Raw genomic sequence first — 20,312 nt, 5'->3', positions numbered from 1 at the left:
GAACCAGGAATCCTCTTGGGGGTTACAAGAGCTTCACCTGATGATCCTGATGACTTATCCTACATGAAAAGCATAAATTCTTGAATTCAGAAAGCAATGAAAAACATGTGTTGCATTCCTCCAAATTCTGTCCTGATCCACTTTCTCAGAGATGCCCAGATAGGGCTTATTCTCCATTTGATCTCCATTGAAGCCCTATTCACTGGAGCCTACACACAGCTAGGAGGAAAGTCTTGTCTTCTTACTTAGAGATTGATTTTCATTCTTGAACATGTTGAAACTAAACAATCTCCCAATGGGAATCCATTTTGTTTGTGCCCCCCACACACTCATAAACTGACAAAAAAGTTCTCTTCACCATTTTTATGTTGCTAGTAATTTATCTCTCTGTCTGCATTTAAACTGAAGAACTAGGGGCTGGGAATATGGCCTAGTGGCAAGAGCACTTGCCTCGTATACATGAAGCCCTCGGTTCAATTCCCCAGCACCACATATACAGAAAATGTCCAGAAGTGGCGCTGTGGCTCAAGTGGCAGAGTGCTAGCCTTGAGCAAAGCGAAGCCAGGGACAGTGCTCAGGCCCTGAGTCCAAGCCCCAGGACTGGCAAAAACAAAAAAAAAAAAACAAAAAAAAAAACACAAAATAAACTGAAGAACTAGGACAATGTGTGCACCAGTTTTAGCATGCAACTTTATTAAGAGCATGTAAATGAAATCTCATTGTAGCAATATAAAGCACAGAAGAGTAGCTTGCTCAAGATGAATGGGTCACATTGCATAAATACTAATATCAGGTCACATTGCATAAATACTAAAATACCTCAATTTATATTATATAGCACAATAAAGTCCAACAAATATTCAAGCTGTCAAGATTGTTATCCACGAAATTGTCTCCTTCAACCAACAGAGAATATAAGCATTGAGTTTATAATATGCATTGAATTCATATTGCAACACCAAAAATATTGCTCAAGGCTTTGGGAAAACAAATAGCTATTCAGAGTTTGAGTATTAATCGTATAACTTTATCTCTCACCTCAGGATCACTGTTTTCTGCTAAGTCTTGGAGTTTCTGACCAAGCAATTTTGCTTCCTGGAATATGGAAATAAGCTCAGATTTAGTGAATTCTTCCTTGGTAAACAGCTTTGCCCTTTTCTTGAAATGGAAATTTATATTCTCAAGTATTTGAAGAGTATTAAGAATATTGACCTTTGACTCATTCTTATTAAAGAATGCAACCAAAGTTGACAGTACATCACCAGTGATCATTTCTCTTACATTAGCTTGATTTTTAGACAAGCAATAAAGTAATCTTAAAACATAAAACTTGATTCTGAAACTTCCCTTGCTTAACAATATAAGGAAATCTGGAATGTGACTAGCAATCAAATGATGATTCTCAAACCTCATACTTGTGCCCACCAATAATTTTAGTGCAGTCAGTTGCAAATGGGAGTTCAAAGAATTACCGTTTATTTCTTTACAAATTTCTCTTATATAGGGCCCATCTATATTTGTTTCTTCCACAAGCTCAGGAGCCTCACTTATTATAGCTAGAGCTTTAGAGTGGTCTTCAACTTGGGGATTATTGACCAAGTTTTCAATCATAACAGTGATACCAACATCGTGAATTATATCTTGGGTAAATGGATAAGCACGACTGACACCCATTATCATTGTAGCTATTTCATGAATAAAAGGATCAGTAGTTAGCTTAAGTAAGGCAACAAGTTTATCAAACTCTTCAGGCTCTAAACTAAAGCCACGTGCATTACAGCGGCAGTTCTTTGGACTAGGCCCATACTTTTCCTTTTGCTTAACCTGTTCTTTTATCTCAGCTAAGGTCTGATAGTAAGGTCCATCATAAGGTGGGATCTTGGTCAGAGGCCGAATACCCAGAGGGGTTTCAATCAAAGTTGCAACCAGGGTCCAGTTCCCTTTTGGAGGTGAAGACTTTTTCCGGGCATTAATTGGGGCTAGGACAAGGTACCTGGCCCTTGCCCATGCTGCTGCTTTTTGTTTTAGGGAAATGTCATGTTCGGGTGTAGGCTTGGGCTCTTCCTGAATTTCAAGTGGGGGCTTATAAACTTGAAGAGGGGCATCTTCTTTAGGCCAAAACCAGGACCCTACACTAGGCTCTTCCCCAGTCCAAAACCAGGAGCAGACATTTTCTTCATCCTCATTGGTGGATCTGATGACAATACTAGTTGTGTCCTTGGTCTCAGACTGGATGCTGGCTTCTTCCTTTATATTAGGTATGCAATCAGTATCAGCTTTATCATTAGCTTTTGGCTCTCTGCCAGCATCAACCTTGATTTCAGATTTGGTTTCAGCATTGACATTGACCTTAGACACAGGTATGACCATTGACTTGGTTTGGGGCATTACATCAGACGTACTCTCAGTCACAACTCTAATATTAGTCACATCTTCCACTTGGCTCACTTCAATTGTCACAGCCACAGGCTGAGTGTAGGTCACTGTTTGTGTCATAGCCATTGTTCCATCACAAATCTTGGTATGGGTCACTAATTCTATTGTTGGTTCTGCCTCAAGTGCTGCATTGTCCTGAGTCATACCTTTCATTCTAGTATAGTCAGGGCTACTGATTTCAAGTTTCAGGTCAATTTCAGTCTCTTCTGCAGCCCTTACACTAGCTGTAGAACCAATCATGGTCCAAGTTAAAGGTAAGACCAAGTAATGTGCCCTACCCCTTTTGTGGCCTTCACTGAAGGTCTGTTCCAAGTTGATGTTTCCACACAAAGTCCAATAGTCACTCTGCCCCCTTTGCAACTACAAGTTCTGCCAACAAAATAGACAATATGTTGAGGAATCTCACTCAAGGTAAAGAAGGATGGCTGTGCCTGGGCACAGCCCGGTGGAGAATGGTGGTCTTCAGCCACTCCCTGGTCTCCAGATCTGCCTCTGAAGTTGGACCTAGGAATGGAGGAAGGAAATTGGGCTTTAAGTCTTTTCCAACGTTTTCCTCCTCAATCTAATTAGCACAGATATAGGAAAGTATGGAAATTCAGTGCTACATGAAAGGAGTACATTTAACAAACCATCTCTATTATTTCCTCCACTCTCCACACCTCCAAGTGTTACCAATCTCCTTTCCACACACCAAATGAGGTCATGGAGGACAGGAATATGAGAAGGAAGTGAGAGAGATTGAGATTTCACTGGGCTGGCTCATGATTCCTACTGGAGTGAAGCACATCTTTACTAATCCATGCCACCAATCTGCCTAAGCAGTTTCCAAACTCATACCAACCTGCCCTGATTCAGAGTAATTTCCTCCTCTTTTCCTTGCTTCCAATGATGATAAGCCCTTCAGGCAGACCTATGGACAAATAATCAAAGAAGAAGCTATCACTTTGGTGACAGACCTTGGTCTTCTTTTTTGTGCCAGTACTGGGCTTGAATTCAGTATTTAGGCAATGTTTCTCAGCTTTTTCACTTAAGGCTGGTGCTCTACCACTTGAGCCACAGCTCCCCTTCCAGTTTTCTCTTACTTAATTGAACATGAGTCTTAAACTTACTTTTTTCCCCTCTGAATCACATTCCTCAGATCTCAGCTTCCCAAGTAACTAGGATTGCAGGTGTATTTTCTTGCCTTTGCAAGTACAGTTCATCGAATGTTTCCCTCTTATTGGTCCCCTCCCCCAACTGCTTGGCTGCTTCAAAGCTCTCCCTCCTTTTTTATAGCTCACTATTTTCCTCTTCAATGATTGTTCTGATACTTCTGTAGTTCAGAATCAGATTACAATGAAGCATGAGAGTATGACAACCAAGAGGAAAGGGGGAAGGCAGGTCTTTCCATCCTGTACTTCCAAAGCATAACAAATTCTCAACTAAATTAGCAAGAGGAAGACAAGCAAGAGTCACCAATAAGCTGGAAAAACAGAAGGGATGGAATTTTCAAATCTCAGTCATCCTTGTGCCTGTATCCTTACATCAATATTAATAAATATAGAGAAACAATTCTCTTCTTCATTGCTTCCAAACTCCAAGTTGTGTTATTTGAACAAACCCTCACAAAATTTCATAGTTCTACACACTTAGGGACAGAAAAGATTCACAAACACAGAAACTAATAGAGGGAGAAGTAGAACATGTACCATGGACATTGAGCTCTTGGAAAAGAATAGCATCTGGGGCATACATGCTTTCAGGATGCAAGTAGCTCTTTGCCCAACATTCTCTACTTCTCTTTCTTTCTCCACTCCCAAATCTCCAACCCCTTCTACTTCATTCTTAGAGTCTAACAATTTCCATGAAGAAGCAACTCAAACATTTTTGAAACATTTGAAACATTTTGAAATACCCAGACAAACTACAGAAGACTAGAAAAACAATAAAAAGCCTTATTTCCAAATTTCTTAAGGTATTTTATTTTTCTCCTCTCCCCCTAAGCCTGTCAAATTTCTGAAACCCACTGGGGGCTCAGTAAAGACATTTGTGGAAAGCTGACAAAGAGGCAGTCTAGAGATTATTCCAGATCCCTGCCTGCTCTAGTACTGTCCCATTTACCACTTTCAAGCGCAGCCCACTTTCCAGTAGGGAGACTCTTTTTATCCTGTTCCCGCCTCTTAAGGTTTGCTGCCCCCTAGAGATTACAGAAATTTAAAGTGCTGCAAACCGGAACGGACCTACACAGTTAAATGAATGTATGTCATGCTCCTAAAGATCAAATGAGAAGACAGTGAGGGGTGTGGTTACAAATAGACTGACTAGTAGCCAAGATTTGAAAGCTTATTTGAATCCAAGGCCAGGGCCTTGGTTAACGCACGTTTGCACTCTCTCTCTCTCTCTCTCTCTCTCTCTCTCTCTCTCTCTCTCTCTCTCTCTCTCTCTCTCTCTCTCTCTCTCTCTCTTTCTCTCTCTCTGTCTGTCTCTCTCTCTGTCTCTCTCTCTCTCATATCATTGTCTTCATCAACAGCAGCAACCCAATTTTCTCTTCATCATCATCCATTTCCCTGTTGAAAGACACTACTCCACCCCTTCCCTTTCCCCTTCCCCTTCCCTTTACCAAGCTTGGTCTAAAGTGGGGCGAGTATCTAGAAACGCAGCTAATAAAGAGGCAGGTCCTTTTATGATTCCCCCTGCATCAGTCCCTCCCTCGCTTTCACCACCTGCCTCCCAAGCCCACCACACTCATCTCCAAATTCACATTCATACCACCAAACGATGCCCGCCTTCTCACTAACCTGCTCAGCTTGGATCAGAGGCAATTTTCTTATTTCCTTGTCTCAAGGAGTGCCATGCCACATATAAAGGGGAACTGACCGACAGAAGGACCCAAGACAATGGCGGCGACTGTGTTTGGGGGTCAGCCTGGAACCTAGAAGTTAGAACGAGACACTTGCTTTGTCAGACAAAAGGCAAAAGGCCGAGACTGACAACTGCTATCATTTTTCCGTACTGTCTTCTCTTTCCGCTTCCCAGGGACCCGCAGGAACCCACACTTAGTAACTACATCTACCTTGTCCACTGCAGAATAGGCTCTGCTCTGTCCCCATTACCAAAACCCGGCAGCGGGAGGAGCTAGAGTGTCGTTTAAGGTGATCCGGCTTAGGGAAGCGGAGTGATACTGGGCTTTGCCTGGCGTCACTTTTCGCTGTGTCAGAGGTCTTCGTCCCGCCCACTTTGCAGGGTTTTGGTGCAGACTGAGATAGATGCCTGCAGACTCAGGGGAAATGCAGTTCTGCGCACAGAGGGGCAGACCCAATACTCAAGTGTCGCGGTATTCGCTCAGCTCTTTTAGAAGCTTCCCCCACCCCCCACCCCCACCCCCCGCCAATCCTACCATTTCTTCAGAACTGAAAAAAAAGTACTTGTTCTGGGCTGTACCCTGACAAGGGGGATTGTATCTGAGTCCTAGTGGTTACCGATTCAGCCCTCCAAAATATATATGGGCTGTGGGAGGGGCTGCGGCAGGAAAGTTGGGAAAGGCTGAAGACTGCGATAGGAATATACATTCGAATCTATCAAAATATTTATTAATCTGTGCCAACTACAAGAGAAACCCTCTATGCTGCCCTTTCAGGCACTGAATTTTCTTCATAAAATGTGTGGGATCGTGGTAGGGCATCTGGCAAGCTGCTTTGATCTTTTCCTGTTGGTATTTTTCAGCTCCTCTTGCTTAAATCTTTTGCCTTTATTTACCAGCTTATTTCTTTTGTTGAAATAGACTTAGGTAATGGGAGACAGATATAGAAAAAGCAAACACGAATGAAGAGAAAAACAATGCCAAACTGTGTGTAGATATGTCCCAACACCCCAATATCACTCCCACCTAAACAAATTTGGGTATAGGGAGAACAATTGTGTCCCATGGAACTACTGCTCCTCTCCCAAAGGAAAGTCAGTCTCGACCTCCTGTCTTAGTAACTTAGCCACTGATCTGTGCCAAGCGTGATTCTTTCTGACACACTAATTTTTCCCCATTCCAAATGGAAACTTATTTGGTTTTTATACTGTTTTTGCAATTATCCAAGAAAGAGGAGCTTTCTCTATTAGGGTTTGTGGGTAGCCAGAGTCCTTCCTCTCTGCCGTCCCACAGACAAGTGTCAGGACCCTGTTAGAACACATCCTGTCTCTTCCTCCATTATTCTGTCAGGAAAAGTTACCACCATTTCCCATGCAGTTCCTCAAGGCAGATCTCAGCTGTTCTCTTCAACTCCATCTTCCCTCTAAACCTTTCATCCAATCTAATAAAGTGTATTCTTCCTGAATATATACATGTTCTGTCTCTCTCTCTCTCTCTCTCTCTCTCTCTCTCTCTCTCTCTTATGATGGGTAAGGAGTCTGAGTTAGATTGTTAATTTCCTCTTTTGTACCAATGTGTACTCAGCACATAATAGTCAATGGATGAAGGAGGGAGGGACCACTAAGAATTTCATGAAACCATTTCTTACTTTCAAATCAATGTTAAGCTATCATATATATATATATATATATATATATATATATATATATTCCCCTGCATCAGCCCCTCCCTCGCTTTTACCACCTGCCTTCCAAGCCCACCACACTCATCTCCAAATTCACATTCATAACCCCAAGCAATATGTGTATACACACACACACATATATATATATATGCATATATATTTGCCTGTAACCCCAGGGCTTACCTTAGAATCAGTCATGAAGAAATGTTGTGGAGGAAGGGAACAAAGATTTTGTTTTTCAAGAGAAGCCCGAAGTACCTTTATGTCATATATTGTAATGGCCATATTGGGAAATATATTTAATTTGAGCTCAATATTAGTAATTCTTTTCTTTTCTGCCTTTGATTCATGTTTACCACTATGCCTCACCAAGTTCCTCAACATATAATAAAGCCCTAAAATTAATAAACAAAAGACTAATGAGTAATAATCCAGTGAAAAAATAGGCAAACATATGAATGGAGTTCACAACATATACCAATGTTTCTTAAATATATAAGAAAATATTTAATCTTACCAGTAACATGCAAATTTTAATTATAGTGATATGTATATATCTCTCATCTATCAGACTGGCAAATAACAAAAAGTTCAAATTCTGTTGTACAAGGGAATGGGAAAAGGCATTCTTACACATGGTTAGAGGAAGTGTAAATTGGTATACTGTAGCCTAGAAAGGTCATTTGCAAATATATGTCAAAGTACACAGCCACTGATCAGCAATTTCACTTTAACAATATTGCCTAAAAATAATATTTGCGCGTTGCAAAATACTATGTGACATAGATATTCATTGCAGATGTGTTCCTAAAAGCAAATGGTGGAAAAGAAAGTTAATATTCATCCTTAGGACACTGATCAACTAAATCATGGTATATATCCAAACAATCATATTATACAACTGTTACAAAGAAAGAACAACTTCAAGTATACTGGTATAGAATAATCTCGAAAACATTTTTTTTGCCAGTCCTGGGGCTTGGGACTCAGGGCCTGAGCACTGTCCCTGGCTTCACTGTGCTCAAGGCCAATACTCTACCTCTTGAGCCACAGGGCCACTTCTGGTGGGTTGTATGTGGTGCTGAGGAATCAAATCCAGGGCTTCGTGCATGGTAAGCAAGCATTCTACCCCTAAGCCATATTCCCAGCCCCTCCAAAACAATTTTTTAGCGAAGAAAGCAAGGAATAAAATGAAGTTTTGTTATCATTGCTTAAAAATATTTTGTGTATATGCGTAGTATCTCCGTGTCAACAAATAACTGATAGAAAGGCTTGTCTTTTTTAGAAGGCAACCTATTTACAACTTAGGTGGTGGAGACTTGGAAAGTTCCATTCATTGTAGTAACTCTTGCATTTTTTAATTTGGAATTTTATCATAGTTTTATGAGCTCAATTGTTATGTAAATGTTCTCTATTTGTGGCAGATTTTCCTCTATTCCTCTAAACACAAGTTTATGGCAGAAGTTTTGCTGTATGGAAATGGAAAGACAATACAGAGAAATGAAGACCAGAAGAAGGAGGTTGTATCCTAATAGCACCAATCTCTGCCCACAAAAATAACGTGAAGTCGCTTTCTTCTGTGCTGACTTCAAAGCTATGACTTCCTTCCTTCCTGCCTCCCTCTCTCCTTTCCACCTCATGCTGCAGATTGAACCCAGGATCTTGCACATTCTAGGCAAGTGTTCTATCACTGAGCTACATACAGCCTTATCTTAACTATAGTTTTCACACTGAGTGTGAAGCTATGTTAGGGTTGAGGGCCTCATAGGAAGAATGACCTACAAAAATTCTGAGTATGATTAAGTAGCTCACACCTCAGAGACTCGGTTTTCTCTTCTTTTTAATTATAACTATATGACATGCTGCTCTGAATATTAAGTAAAAAACTAACAGTTAAAGTTATGTGTGCAAATCCATGTTCATTTAGAGCCCCACTGTCTGATTTCATATCCAGGTTCATTATGTAGAAACTGTGACCTTGGATACACAGACATGTGTTAGCACAGGAGACTTCAAAGTTAGTATTTTCTTAAAGCATGAACTCAAAGGGATTTGGCAGGATGAGGAATGAAGATGGTTATAATGGTTTCATCAGAACTTTTAGAGAAAGAGGTTGCAGATAATGGAGACAAAAGAAGCAGGAGACTTTGCCATGGATTCCATAGTCCCTTCTCACAATGACTAAATTGAGCTGGATACTCAATCCCATGTAGGACTATCTCCATGTTTCACAACAAGGTGAGTATAGTGTGCACTTTGTTTCCTACATGAGAAGACTAAAGCTTAGACAGTTATACAAGTTTGTCTCTGAGTATGGAGGCCTCTGCCTCGCCAGCCGGCAGTGAAAAGGAAATTCTGAATAAGGGGGGCGAGGATTAAAGAAAAGGAAAAATACAAGACAAGAGAAAAAAGACAAGAGGCAAAGATGGGGTACGGGAGGTGTGCATCTGGAGATTGTAACTCAAGACTGCAGCCCAGTTTATTCTTAACTTCCAGTTTATATGCAGTTTTGGAACCAGGGAATAGCATAGGGTTGTTCAAATTCAAGAACACAAAGAGGCTTTGAAGTTTGCAACATTTGATTACAGTAAACACAGGATGAGGTTAATTAACATAGGAATGTACCCCAGCGGACATAGCAAGGCGGACATAGCAAAGGACATAGCAAAGCAATTCCTGATAGTGGCTGTGAACAAATGTCCTTGCATCTAGCATATCCTGGTGATAACAACACAGCCAGAGGTCAGAATGAATTTAGCTGCAAGTTTGGCTCCTGACAGAGGCCAGACCCAGAACAACAAAGTTAGCATTATTTTTTTAGTCAGTCCTGGGGCTTGAACTCAGGGCTTGGGTACCATCCCTGAGCTTCTTTTTTTGCCAAGGCTAGCGCCCTACCACCTGAGCCACAGTGTCATTTCAGGCTTTTTCTGTTTGTGTAGTACTGAGGAATTGAACCCATGGCTTCATGCATGCTAGTTAAGCACTCTACCACTAAGCCACATCCCAGTTCAGCATTATTCTTTATGTAATAGAAAGGTTGATCCTACATTAGTACTTGTTCAGAAATTCACACTCCATTGCTTGGCTCTGTAATGCAAATCAACTGAAAAATACCAATAAGTAGGAAATCGTATATACAGGCATTATTTGCCATCTGGTAGAACCTTACCTGTGGCATCATTCATAGAATTATAACTTGAAAAATGGATGTGACTATTATTTTCATTTCAGACGTGATGCCTGTTTTTTTTCTAAGTGCAAGCATTGCAGAAGTGTGGAAGATAAATTGTGTAGATGTCCTGCTCTGTGCCTGTCTGAAATTCAGAACTCTCCTTCGCTAATCATTATGGAAAGTCCCGAAGAACTGACCAGAGTGAGAATTTGTGCCACTGTTGTTATTTGGAATTGAAAATAGATGATCAAAGTCCCTTCCTCAAGAACATGCCAGCTGTGAGGGATGCACTGAGCAGAGGCTGACTGCCCCTCACCCTGTAGGTGCTAAGGACATGCCCTTACAGCACCTCCAGGAGGACAGTGGGTGGAAGGCAGGTGGAAGCATGAAGAGCCCTGTGAAAAGGTTCATTTCCCTCCTAACTGTGCGCAAATCACTGAAAGGATTATAGTATCAGTAATTTATGTGAACCTGCACTTTTCCTCCCTCCCCTGTAGCCCCCACTAGGCAGATGTTCTTTGCAAAGCTCCCTTTGTGCCGGGTGGCATGCCTGCTTCTCTAGGCCTCTAGGAGGAACATCCGTCGGAACCACAAGAGCTCCCAAGGCCACTCACTGGACAACCGTGTCCTTTCTCACGAGCTTGTATTCACAAAGGTCCCAGGAGGCAAGCCTGACGGATCTGCCTGAGGACAGCAGGCATGGCGGGGTGGGATGGTGTGCAGGGCCTTTCAGTCCTGGCAACACTGGCTCATGGCTAGGGCAGGAGGAGAGCAATCCAGGACACAATGTTCAACATGCAATGCCACTCTTTATTTTCAGAAAAAAACAGGCAACATCAGTAGGGAAAATACATAGAATTGTTGGACCTTAGGGACGTGATGAGCCCCAGCTGTAGGTGTGGCTTTGGGTTTATGAGAAATAAGAGCTGCCTGTGGGTGAAGAGGAAGATGAAGGTGAAGAGGCATCCTTTTAGGATGTTTGTTTGAAGGCCTCCTCTATGATCTCATGCTTGGTCTGGAGAAAAAGAGTTGGAATGTCAGAGGAGCCAGTTGCCCCATTTCCATCCACATGCTACACAGCCTCCACTTTCCTGAAGGCCCAGGGGCATCCATTTTTTACACACTTGATTCCCAGATCTCACCTGGAAGATAGTGAAGACCTAAGCAGCTCTGGTGTAGTACTACTCTGTGTTCTCAAGGCACCTGGGGTGGGAGAAGCACAGAATTACTACAATGGAACATAGTCACTGACCACAAAATGCTGACACTTAACTCATACTATCCATGCTAGAGTGAGCACCACTGTGATAATGGAGAAAGATCTGTGGAAAACAAAGTGTCCGTCACTGATATTCATGGTCTGAAGAATTCAAAACAGACAAATATGAGGCATTCGAAGGACTGAAGGAGCTTAATATACATTGATTCTCAAAGAACTGTCAGGAAAATAATGGGAATTCAAAAATGAAAGTTTATCAACCATTTTAATATTGTGATATAAGACCTGTTTGCAATTTGAAGACATAATATTCAGCAATTTTCTAGTACATTCCCACATGATCTTAGCCAAGATTATGTAGCCATTTCATCTAAATGTCAAAAATTTTTCATCTTAAGAAGAAAATGAAAACCAAATACAACTGTTTCCTGTTAGCAGTTATTCTTCATTTCTCCCTTTCTCCACACGCTAATACCCCTTGATCTGTTATCTCTATTAATTCACCTATTTGGGATTTTTTTAAATAAATGGACTCATACAATATGTTGTCTTTTGTGACTGACTCGTTTCACTTTAGCATAGTATTTTGATGTTTCACCCACATTATAGCAGTATACAAACTTCATTCCTGTTTCACTGCTGAATGATATCCCATTTATATGTAAGTATAATATTGATTTATCTATTCACAAATTGGTGAAATTGAGTTCTTTCTGCCTTTGGCTATTATAGTTAATATTGATATATTATTTCATGTGATTTCATGTGAACATATGTTCTCATCTCGGTGGAATTATCATATTTATCCCATATTTAACATTTTCAAATACCCACCAAACTGATTTCTACAGTGGCTGTATCATTTTTCCATTCTCATCAGCAATGAAAGAAGCAATGGAAAATTATATATTTGCCAATACTTATTATATTAAAAAATCACAGCCACTGTAATATGAACTAGTATCTCATATTTGCATTTCCTAGATTACTGAGATGCTGTCGAGTATTTTTCCATGTGCTTTTTGAATATTTCTGTCTTTTTTGTAAAAATACCTATTTCTACCTTTGCTGACATTAATTGGATTACTTTAAGTTATTGAGCTCTTAATTCTTTACATAGTATAGATACAAGTTACTCATCAGATACAAAATAGTCAAATAGTCTGTGTGGATTTTCTTCTCACTTTATTGACAGTGTCTTTTGAAGCAAAAGTTTTAAAAATTTGATGAGGTTGACTTTATCTAATTTTTTTCTTGTTTTTGTTGTCCTCTGTCAGAAAAGATTAGTCTAATTCAGTATTGTAAAGATTTGCCCCTCTGTTTTCTTCTAAGACTTTTTTGGTAATTGTGAAATTTTTACCTATTATACTTGCAGTATTAACAGTATGCCTAATGTTACATTATAAGCATAATGCTTAGTGTACATTTGTGCAAATAGAACCAGGAAACTTGAGAGGATGGCCAGGCTTAGGTTGAGAATGAGGGAAAGGGGGACACAGATCTAGAAGCATTATACTCTTAAATTGACATGTTCAATCGAAACTTCTTTGTACAACCATTTAAAGCTAATAAAAATAAATTCTTAATAATTGACAAAGAAAGTTTTCAATGGCATTAAAATTTTTATATTTATTATTTCCATAGAATATATAACTAAATCTAAGTTTGCATTATTTTTTCTTAAACTTTTAACTTTGGTAACATTTATCAGGTATTTTTGCTAAATGTAATACCGATGTTTTTTTAATTAGCTCTAAGTAGTTGTACAAAGAAGGTGCCATATAACAAAGCAGTTTAGGAATACATCTTGATCAGTATCACCTCTCACTCTCCCCACCTTCAATCCACCACTTTCCTTACTTTTCTTAGTTTTGTGCATTCTACCTTCCTTCTCCCCTTCATTCCTCTACCCTTCTCCCCTTGTCCCCACCCCTTTTTAGATGTACCCATTTCCTGGTGTTGATTTTGCTGGACTTTGACCTAAAAGGTAATAATACTATCTGAGCCCTCCATAGTCTATTCTACTTTAGTTATTTGTAACCACTTGCATACCACTCAGTGTGCTTACTTCAAATGAGGGAAACCATGCAATCTTTGTTTCTCTTGGTCTGGCTTACTTCACTTAATAGAATTTTTCCAAGTCTTTTCATTTCCTTGTGAATGGTATTTCTAAGATTTTTGTAGCTTAAGTTTTAACTTTTTCCATTAATTTTTGTATATACTATAAGGTACAATATAAGGGTACAAGTTTGTGTGGGGATATCCAGGTGTTCTTACACAATTTCTTTTGGGGGCGGGGTGAGTCATGGGGCTTGAACTCTGGGCCTGGGTGCTGTCCCTGAGCTCTCCAGCTCAAGGCTAGTGCTCTACCACTTGAGCCACACCACTTCCCTTACATAATTTTTGATTTTTTTTAACTGTATTTTTTTTGTCTTTTCTTTTTTGGTACTGGGGATCGAACCCAGGATGTTGCACTTGCTAGGCAAGCGCTTTGCCACTGAGCTACATCCCAGCCCCCTTAATTTTTGAAAAGACATTGTTTAACTCATGGTTCTTTTTGGTACTCTGAAAACAAACTAACTACAAAGTTGAGAGTATATAAAATTATTTTTTGATTCATACTTTATTCCATGAATCTATCTTTATTCTTAGCACTACACAATCTTGCATTAATTGATTATTGTACTTTAATAGTAAGCTTATAATAACTTTGTTGTTCTTGAATTTTGTTCTTCATATTCAAGATTATTTTTCTGTTTGTGTTCCTTGTCTTATTTTATCTTATGATTAACTTTTAATTTCTACAAATAAGGCAGCTATGATTTTCTTATACATTGCCGGACCACTGAATATTGAAAGACTTTCCTCTCTAGGCCTATTCTTTCTATGTATCTAAAGATGGAATATGAAGGATTGACCCCCACCCACCCTATTGCCACAGGTTCATACACACACCAGTGTTAGAACAACCAGGCGGAACCTCAACATGGAACCTGCTTTGATATGCAGAAGGACATTTCACCTAGGCCCAGCTATTATGGAAAAGTCCTAACTTATGCGAACCTGCTTTGATATGTACCTAGGCCCAGCTGTAAACAATCCTTTGTGGGCCAAAAGGAAAAGCCACCAACTTCCTAGACCTAGTGGTGCTTTCAATACCTCTGCCTCCTTGCTCAGACCCCTTACAAGCCTGGTCCCAAATTCACCCCCTTGCACAACCTCCAAACACACAGGAAGGTCTGTGCCCCTCGCTGTTCCTCAGTGAACAGTCCTCGCCTGTTGATGATCGAGTCCGGCCTATTCTTTTTCCATTCTCCTCCATTTTCCTAACAAAAACACTCTTACTTTACAATACTTACTTATCAGAGCACTCAAAGTTTACTTCCGACTGAGTGGAGGAAGGCTGCACCACTTCCTGTGGTTCCTGGGAGACAGTGAATTGGGAGCTGGATGAAAGAATAGGCTTAGGCATGGGCCTGAACAAGGGGGTAGAGAAGTTTCTCTGAATCTCTTGGGGTCTGGCATTCCTCACAATCATCATATCATTCGAAATGCAAATTCTGGAAGAAAGATGGTTCTTTAGATAACAGGACAAAGGAACTCTCCCAACTCTCCCAAAAATGATGCTGTTTCCACTGCTATTCAGCAACCAGACTGCTTTGGAATCCCTACACTATTTAGCTCCCAACAACCTTGGCTTGTTTCCTTCACTCCTGCCACAGAGACAACTTTAGAGAGATTGTCTATTAGCTTCATTAGATTATATATTTGACCTTAATACATTTAACTTTTACCAAAGAAGTGATCACTCTTCCCTACTTTCAGAGGAAGATAATGAGTCTTTTATAGAGAAGTCTTATAACTTGTCAAAACTATAAACTAATAGTTTTGTTGCCAAGAAGAGACTCTTATATTCTGACTCCCCAGTCCCTGCTCTTAACCACTAATCTAGTCTTCTCTCTATATCTACCTGTTGGGTCTACTGAGAAGACCCCAAGGCCATACTACCACATTCTCATACAATTGGCAGAAAGCTGATATGTATGCTCTCATTGCCACCCACAATAGAACTTACTCGGAATTGTTTCTAAAAATTATGATGAAGGTCCGGGTGAAGGCACGAACACATCCTTCAGACGTTCCACCTACTTTAGTAACAACAAACAATACTTCAGTGGAGTTGTAAATGCACAGCTTTCTCTAATCAGGATCTTATCAGGAACTCTTGGGACACCCTGAAATGAGCCAGGCTGGAACAATGCTTTAGAATCCAGAAGGCATTTCAGAGACCAAGAGAGAAAGACTAGAAGTAACTGGTTCCCAGTGACAGCACTCTTAACTTAGGCTGGGTACCTTTACAGACAAACTTACTTGATTTCCATTTTACAGCTGCCCAAGAGATGGGCATTCATTTCATTTTTCAAATTAAGAAATTGATGGGCTATCAGGCTCACAAAGTAAGAGCAATCAAAGTCCGTAGCCTGTGTCCCTAATGTCTGAACTGAGCTATCCAGACAGGTATAGATGTGGGTCAGGTCAGTAACTTTTGGGGAAAAGTAAGAATGAGGAAACACAAAGGGAATCAGAAGAGAAGGGGAAAAAAGTACGAAAGAGAAGGAAATTACAGGAAGGCAAAGAAAGGGGGCTGGGGCTGTTCAAGAAGGGAAATCAGCTAGTAGTGAGTCACTAGAGCCTTACTGAGACAATTCTATAGATACTCACCTTCCTTGAACACACCACTGACAGAAAAACAGAGCATTGTATCCTGAAATGGAAAAGAAAATAGATTTCTTGACCCTTCTAAAGCTCACTCACTACTCCACTTCCAGCTTTCTGGAATTGCCTGAGGGAAGAAACAGGGGCTCACCGTCTGAACACAAATGTCTATTACATAGGAGCTAAAGTCATGCTGAGTTCTGGGCAAGGAACTGAGGCAGACCACAATTTCACAGTTTGTGTGCTTCAACAGTTGCATCCGTGACACTGTATGGGGAAAGGAAGTACCATATTATTGACTCCTTTATAAGCTTTTCAGAAGCTTATTTCCCTTCATTCCACACTTACCGGGGTGTTTGTGCTTCTTTAGGTTCCTACTATCCTTTAAGTAGTCTTTCAAGCTCCTAGAAGAAAGACAGAGAAGAAAAGTAGTAGTCCAATCAGTGTGTTTTTAGCTCACCTATGTCTGTTGAGGAGGCATGTGGCTTCAGCCCAGAGTCTGAATTGTGATACTCACGGATGTGGGCCATTGGTCCCACAGGGAACGGAGAGAGAGAAGCAGGCTTCATCATGGTAAGCACTGAGTAGATCCTGTCGATTTCCATGGTCATAGATCAAGTAATACCTTGGGAGTGGGAAAAGGTCTAATCTATCTTGGTCACCTTGGCCCTAGATGACACCTGAACACTATACACAAGCCTGTTGACTTGTTCATAGTTGAGCAGGTGGACTAGGCTGCCCCAGCCTTTCTCCTCCTCAAGGTCTCGTGGGAACTTACTGAATTAGAAATTGCAGCAACATACTCTTCAGACTCTCACATCCTCTATAGCTTTCCTGGAATAAAAAGCCATGTTATACTATGTAGCTGATGGAGTCACCCTTGGAATAAATATCACACGTATCTCTTGGTGCTTCTTCCTCACCTTGCAGGGTTTTATTACTTCAGGAACATCACCGCCAATAACTGGTGAGACTAATTCCTGGCCATCCTGAGAAAGGAAAGAGGAAGTCAACAGAACATGCCAGGGAGGTAGTACTGGGTGACCAAGGTAAAGAAGCCCAAGGAAGAATAAGGGCCAGAGTTTAGGCTTGAGGCAGCCACAGCAATCATGTAGATGAGATTACAGGGGGAAGCTGTATCATAGGGTCTTGGAAATCTCTACCATTAGTTACATGCATGTGCCTATGTGAATGTGTTTGCAGAAACATTTTTTTCCTAGGGAGAACATTCACATCTTTTTCAGGAGTGCAGTGAATGATGATGGGCTGGGGCAAATATGAAACCTAGACAAAAAGCAAAAGGCTTGGGGGCAGGTGTTTGGGTTATGTTCCTGAGGAACAGGAGACCGTGATGAAGGTAGGTACTTACCAGCCACAATAACTGGGGGAAGTAATCTTGAATGGCTCTGTCCAAAAAACAAAAAGCAGAGTGATTGATAATCAGGATTATTCAGCCTTTATCCTACTGGCTCTCTTTGTTCTGCCTTTTCGTTCTAGAGAAGTATTCCCCACCTACATTGCGCTGACCCCCTTTTCCAAGGCTACAAAAAGCCACAATGGGAGCCTAGGTTTCAAGGCTTCTTTCTACGCTGTGTTTCCTTTCCTCTCCTCTGAAACCCCAACAAAAGGAGCAGGGAATTTAGTGGGAACTCAGGGCTCTCCTCTACCACTTCACTTGGGCATCCAGCATGCTGCAGGGTATGGCCTAGCCAGGCTGGGTAAGTGAGGTAGGGCTCATAAGCAACTAGGAGCCACTAGTTTTGTTAGGTAAAAGATAGGAGTAGGAGAGTTAGCCATAGAAAAGTAGAAAATGAAGGGTAAAGGGATATGTAAGCATGCACAAGAAGATGGCAACCAAGGAGGAAAAGGAAGAAAATCAGAAGAAAGCAGAAAAGGCTCTACCCATTCTGGTTCAGGGAAGGAAGGTGGAGGAGAAAATGATGATTCTCTTCCCTTCCCTCTCTTTCACCCCTTGGGCCTGAGACAGGAATGACAACATGTATCTGCTCTCCTGGGGCTCCTGGGATACCGGGTGGGATAAGTGAGTGTAAGCTGGGCATAGGGAACAAACTGTCACTGGAGGCAGGAATCATCCCCTAGAACTGTAAGGCGTGAGAAGGGTGAGGCCCCATCAGTACACATAGAGGTCTTTGGCCCCTCCATATGGTCTCTCTTCTCTCCTGCACACAGGTCCCTATGCCTATATGAGTCTGTGCCCTGCCCGAGGAACCATACTTGTTTTGGACTACCCAGGCTCCTCTAGGGGGAGGAGCAGGTAGTATGATCTGATGAAGAGAGAGAGTGTGTGTGTTCCTGAGAGGCTTGCCCTTCTATTCTCAAACTCTTTTGCCCTTTGCCTTCCACTCCTGCTTCAGAAAGCTTCTTTCCTGCCCATTTCTGGATCTTTGATTCAAGGAGCCCAGGTTTCTCCACAAGGAAGACATATGTCCCAGAGTTGGCCCAGAGGAACAGATTTCATAGTGGCAGCCACCTATGTGGTTAAGAGCCTCAGCATGGGGCAGTGCAGCCTCCATGGTGGGCTGGGAAAGGAGGGGCACCTTTCAGGAACAAGGAAAAAAGACACCCCCCCCTCATGATAGGGAAGGAAGGGCAGCCACACCTGGTTGAGGCAAAGAGGCCATTTGCCTAGAGGTGGGAAACTCATTCCAAACTAGCTGAAAAGGGGGCAGAGCAGAGGAAGGAGACCTGTGAGCAGAGCTGAGGGTCCTCACATAGGACCTTGGCTGCCTTCCCTGTAGACAGGCATGTCAGGAACAGCTCAGGTTTTCAAGGGGCAAAGGTTCCCCAGGAAGGAGGACTGGCATTAACATGAGATTACGTACACTTCATAGGCAGCTTTGTCTGCAAAGGTGTTGCACAAGGGGTTCCCCTCTAGCCACAGCTCTTCTAGCTGCAGCCCTTTCAACTTGTCCAACTCTGAAGCAAACTTTATCTGAGAAAGATGAGGAGAAATCTGGTAAATCATCTCAGAGAAAGAAACACTCTTGGGGCCCATAACTCACTCCTACCCTCATGCACAGGTTCCTTTGACTGCCTCTTACTATCACCAAATGTGTATTGTCATCCACCTTCAACCCAAATGTCATCAGAATTACCCTTCTCACCTGGTTTTGCGAGAGGTTCATGAACTTGACTTGAGGGGTTTGTTGTACTATGTCAGACAGGCCATCCAGCCAATATATGTTGTTGTTGCACAGGTTCAAGGACAACAGCTTTAAGGAAGGAAGAGTTTCAGCAATGTTTATCATCTAGGGCCTGAGATACATGTATGCTCTACAACCCATCCCTTCCAGCCCTCTACTCAAAGGAAGTAGGCTTCACCTCAGGGAAATTTTCTCCAATGATCTGCAGGATGGCAGCCATGAAATGTCTTCGATTCAGGACCATTGTAATATCATGGCCCAATAAGCCTTCAGGAAGTCAAGAAGAGACAATCAGAAGGCCTAGAGGGGCCAACTTGCAACAGAATCTGCACAGAGCCCTACCCAAGTTGCTATCCCTAGACCTTCCTCCCAGGCAGACTCCTCTGTCCTCATATACCTTAAAACTAATGTGGTCAGCCATACCTGTGTCAAACTGGAGCTTCTGCAGGTCCAGACTTTTCTGAGTGACATCATATCGTTTCATCAAGGCCAGCTGTAGAGACAGAGGTGGAGAGAGAGGCTCCTTGGCTGTGAGTGTTAAAGTAAACAGGGACATCAGAGAATGATAGGAAGGAGAGGTGGGACTGGAACATGGGCACACACTGTGCCTTTTGTCTGCATTACCTTTATCTGCTCCATTTGTTCTGCTGTGAACTTATTCATCACCATGTCAGGTACAGAAGAAGGATTGACAAAGATAGATATCTGTGAAGGAGTGGTGGGTTAAACTGTAGGGCCTCTAAACTCAAAGTAAACTCCTGTCCAGCAAGGGTAAAAGACAGAATGCCTACCACACACACCTTATCATTTGCTTCATCATAAATCTTGCAGTGGATAGCCTTGAATGCAGAGGCAGTGCTTTCACCCTGGACAAAGAATTGTGCCCGAGTTTTGATGAACTGAAACTACAGGGAATGAAGGCAAGGGTGTCAGAAGCCAAGATTCTCTGTCAAGCATGGCCCCTCCCCTTCTCCTATTCCCACTCAGTTGGTTTTGCCATCTTCTCTTACATCAACTGGAGTGAAAGGTACACTGGAATGGCTCTGGATTAAATTTACTAGCCACATCTTGTCATACTTTCT

General features: G+C 41.6%; 3 protein-coding genes across 4 annotated transcripts in view; 1 reads left to right on the top strand and 2 right to left on the bottom strand.

The window, feature by feature from the left end:
- Bex5 (brain expressed X-linked 5) overlaps positions 1 to 20,312 on the top strand; it is an 851,362-nt gene that overhangs the window by 631,975 nt on the left and 199,075 nt on the right. The gene's annotated exons all lie outside the window — the stretch shown is intronic.
- On the bottom strand, positions 1,121 to 2,676 carry Armcx5 (armadillo repeat containing X-linked 5). Its single transcript, XM_048335339.1, has 2 exons — positions 1,473 to 2,676; positions 1,121 to 1,158 (listed from the first exon to the last, which is right to left on the bottom strand). Exons 1-2 carry the CDS (start codon positions 2,674 to 2,676, stop codon positions 1,121 to 1,123), a joined length of 1,242 nt encoding a protein of 413 aa, XP_048191296.1.
- Positions 16,158 to 20,312, bottom strand: part of LOC125343006 (nuclear RNA export factor 5-like) — a 23,271-nt gene continuing 19,116 nt past the window's right edge. Inside the window, exons 4-15 of the mRNA XM_048335338.1 lie at positions 20,241 to 20,306; positions 20,031 to 20,135; positions 19,855 to 19,935; positions 19,654 to 19,723; positions 19,409 to 19,497; positions 19,192 to 19,299; positions 18,910 to 19,019; positions 17,436 to 17,472; positions 16,990 to 17,055; positions 16,845 to 16,900; positions 16,415 to 16,470; positions 16,158 to 16,333 (exon numbers count right to left, since the gene is read on the bottom strand). Of these exons, the coding sequence (XP_048191295.1) occupies positions 16,158 to 16,333; positions 16,415 to 16,470; positions 16,845 to 16,900; positions 16,990 to 17,055; positions 17,436 to 17,472; positions 18,910 to 19,019; positions 19,192 to 19,299; positions 19,409 to 19,497; positions 19,654 to 19,723; positions 19,855 to 19,935; positions 20,031 to 20,135; positions 20,241 to 20,306 (1,020 nt within the window). The remainder of the gene's footprint in view (positions 16,334 to 16,414; positions 16,471 to 16,844; positions 16,901 to 16,989; positions 17,056 to 17,435; positions 17,473 to 18,909; positions 19,020 to 19,191; positions 19,300 to 19,408; positions 19,498 to 19,653; positions 19,724 to 19,854; positions 19,936 to 20,030; positions 20,136 to 20,240; positions 20,307 to 20,312) is intronic.

This window comes from Perognathus longimembris, chromosome 28, assembly GCF_023159225.1.
Source record: "Perognathus longimembris pacificus isolate PPM17 chromosome 28, ASM2315922v1, whole genome shotgun sequence".
Taxonomy (NCBI): domain Eukaryota; kingdom Metazoa; phylum Chordata; class Mammalia; order Rodentia; family Heteromyidae; genus Perognathus; species Perognathus longimembris.
Note: the sequence above shows the minus strand (reverse complement) of the source record. Positions and strands in the feature narration are given on the sequence as shown.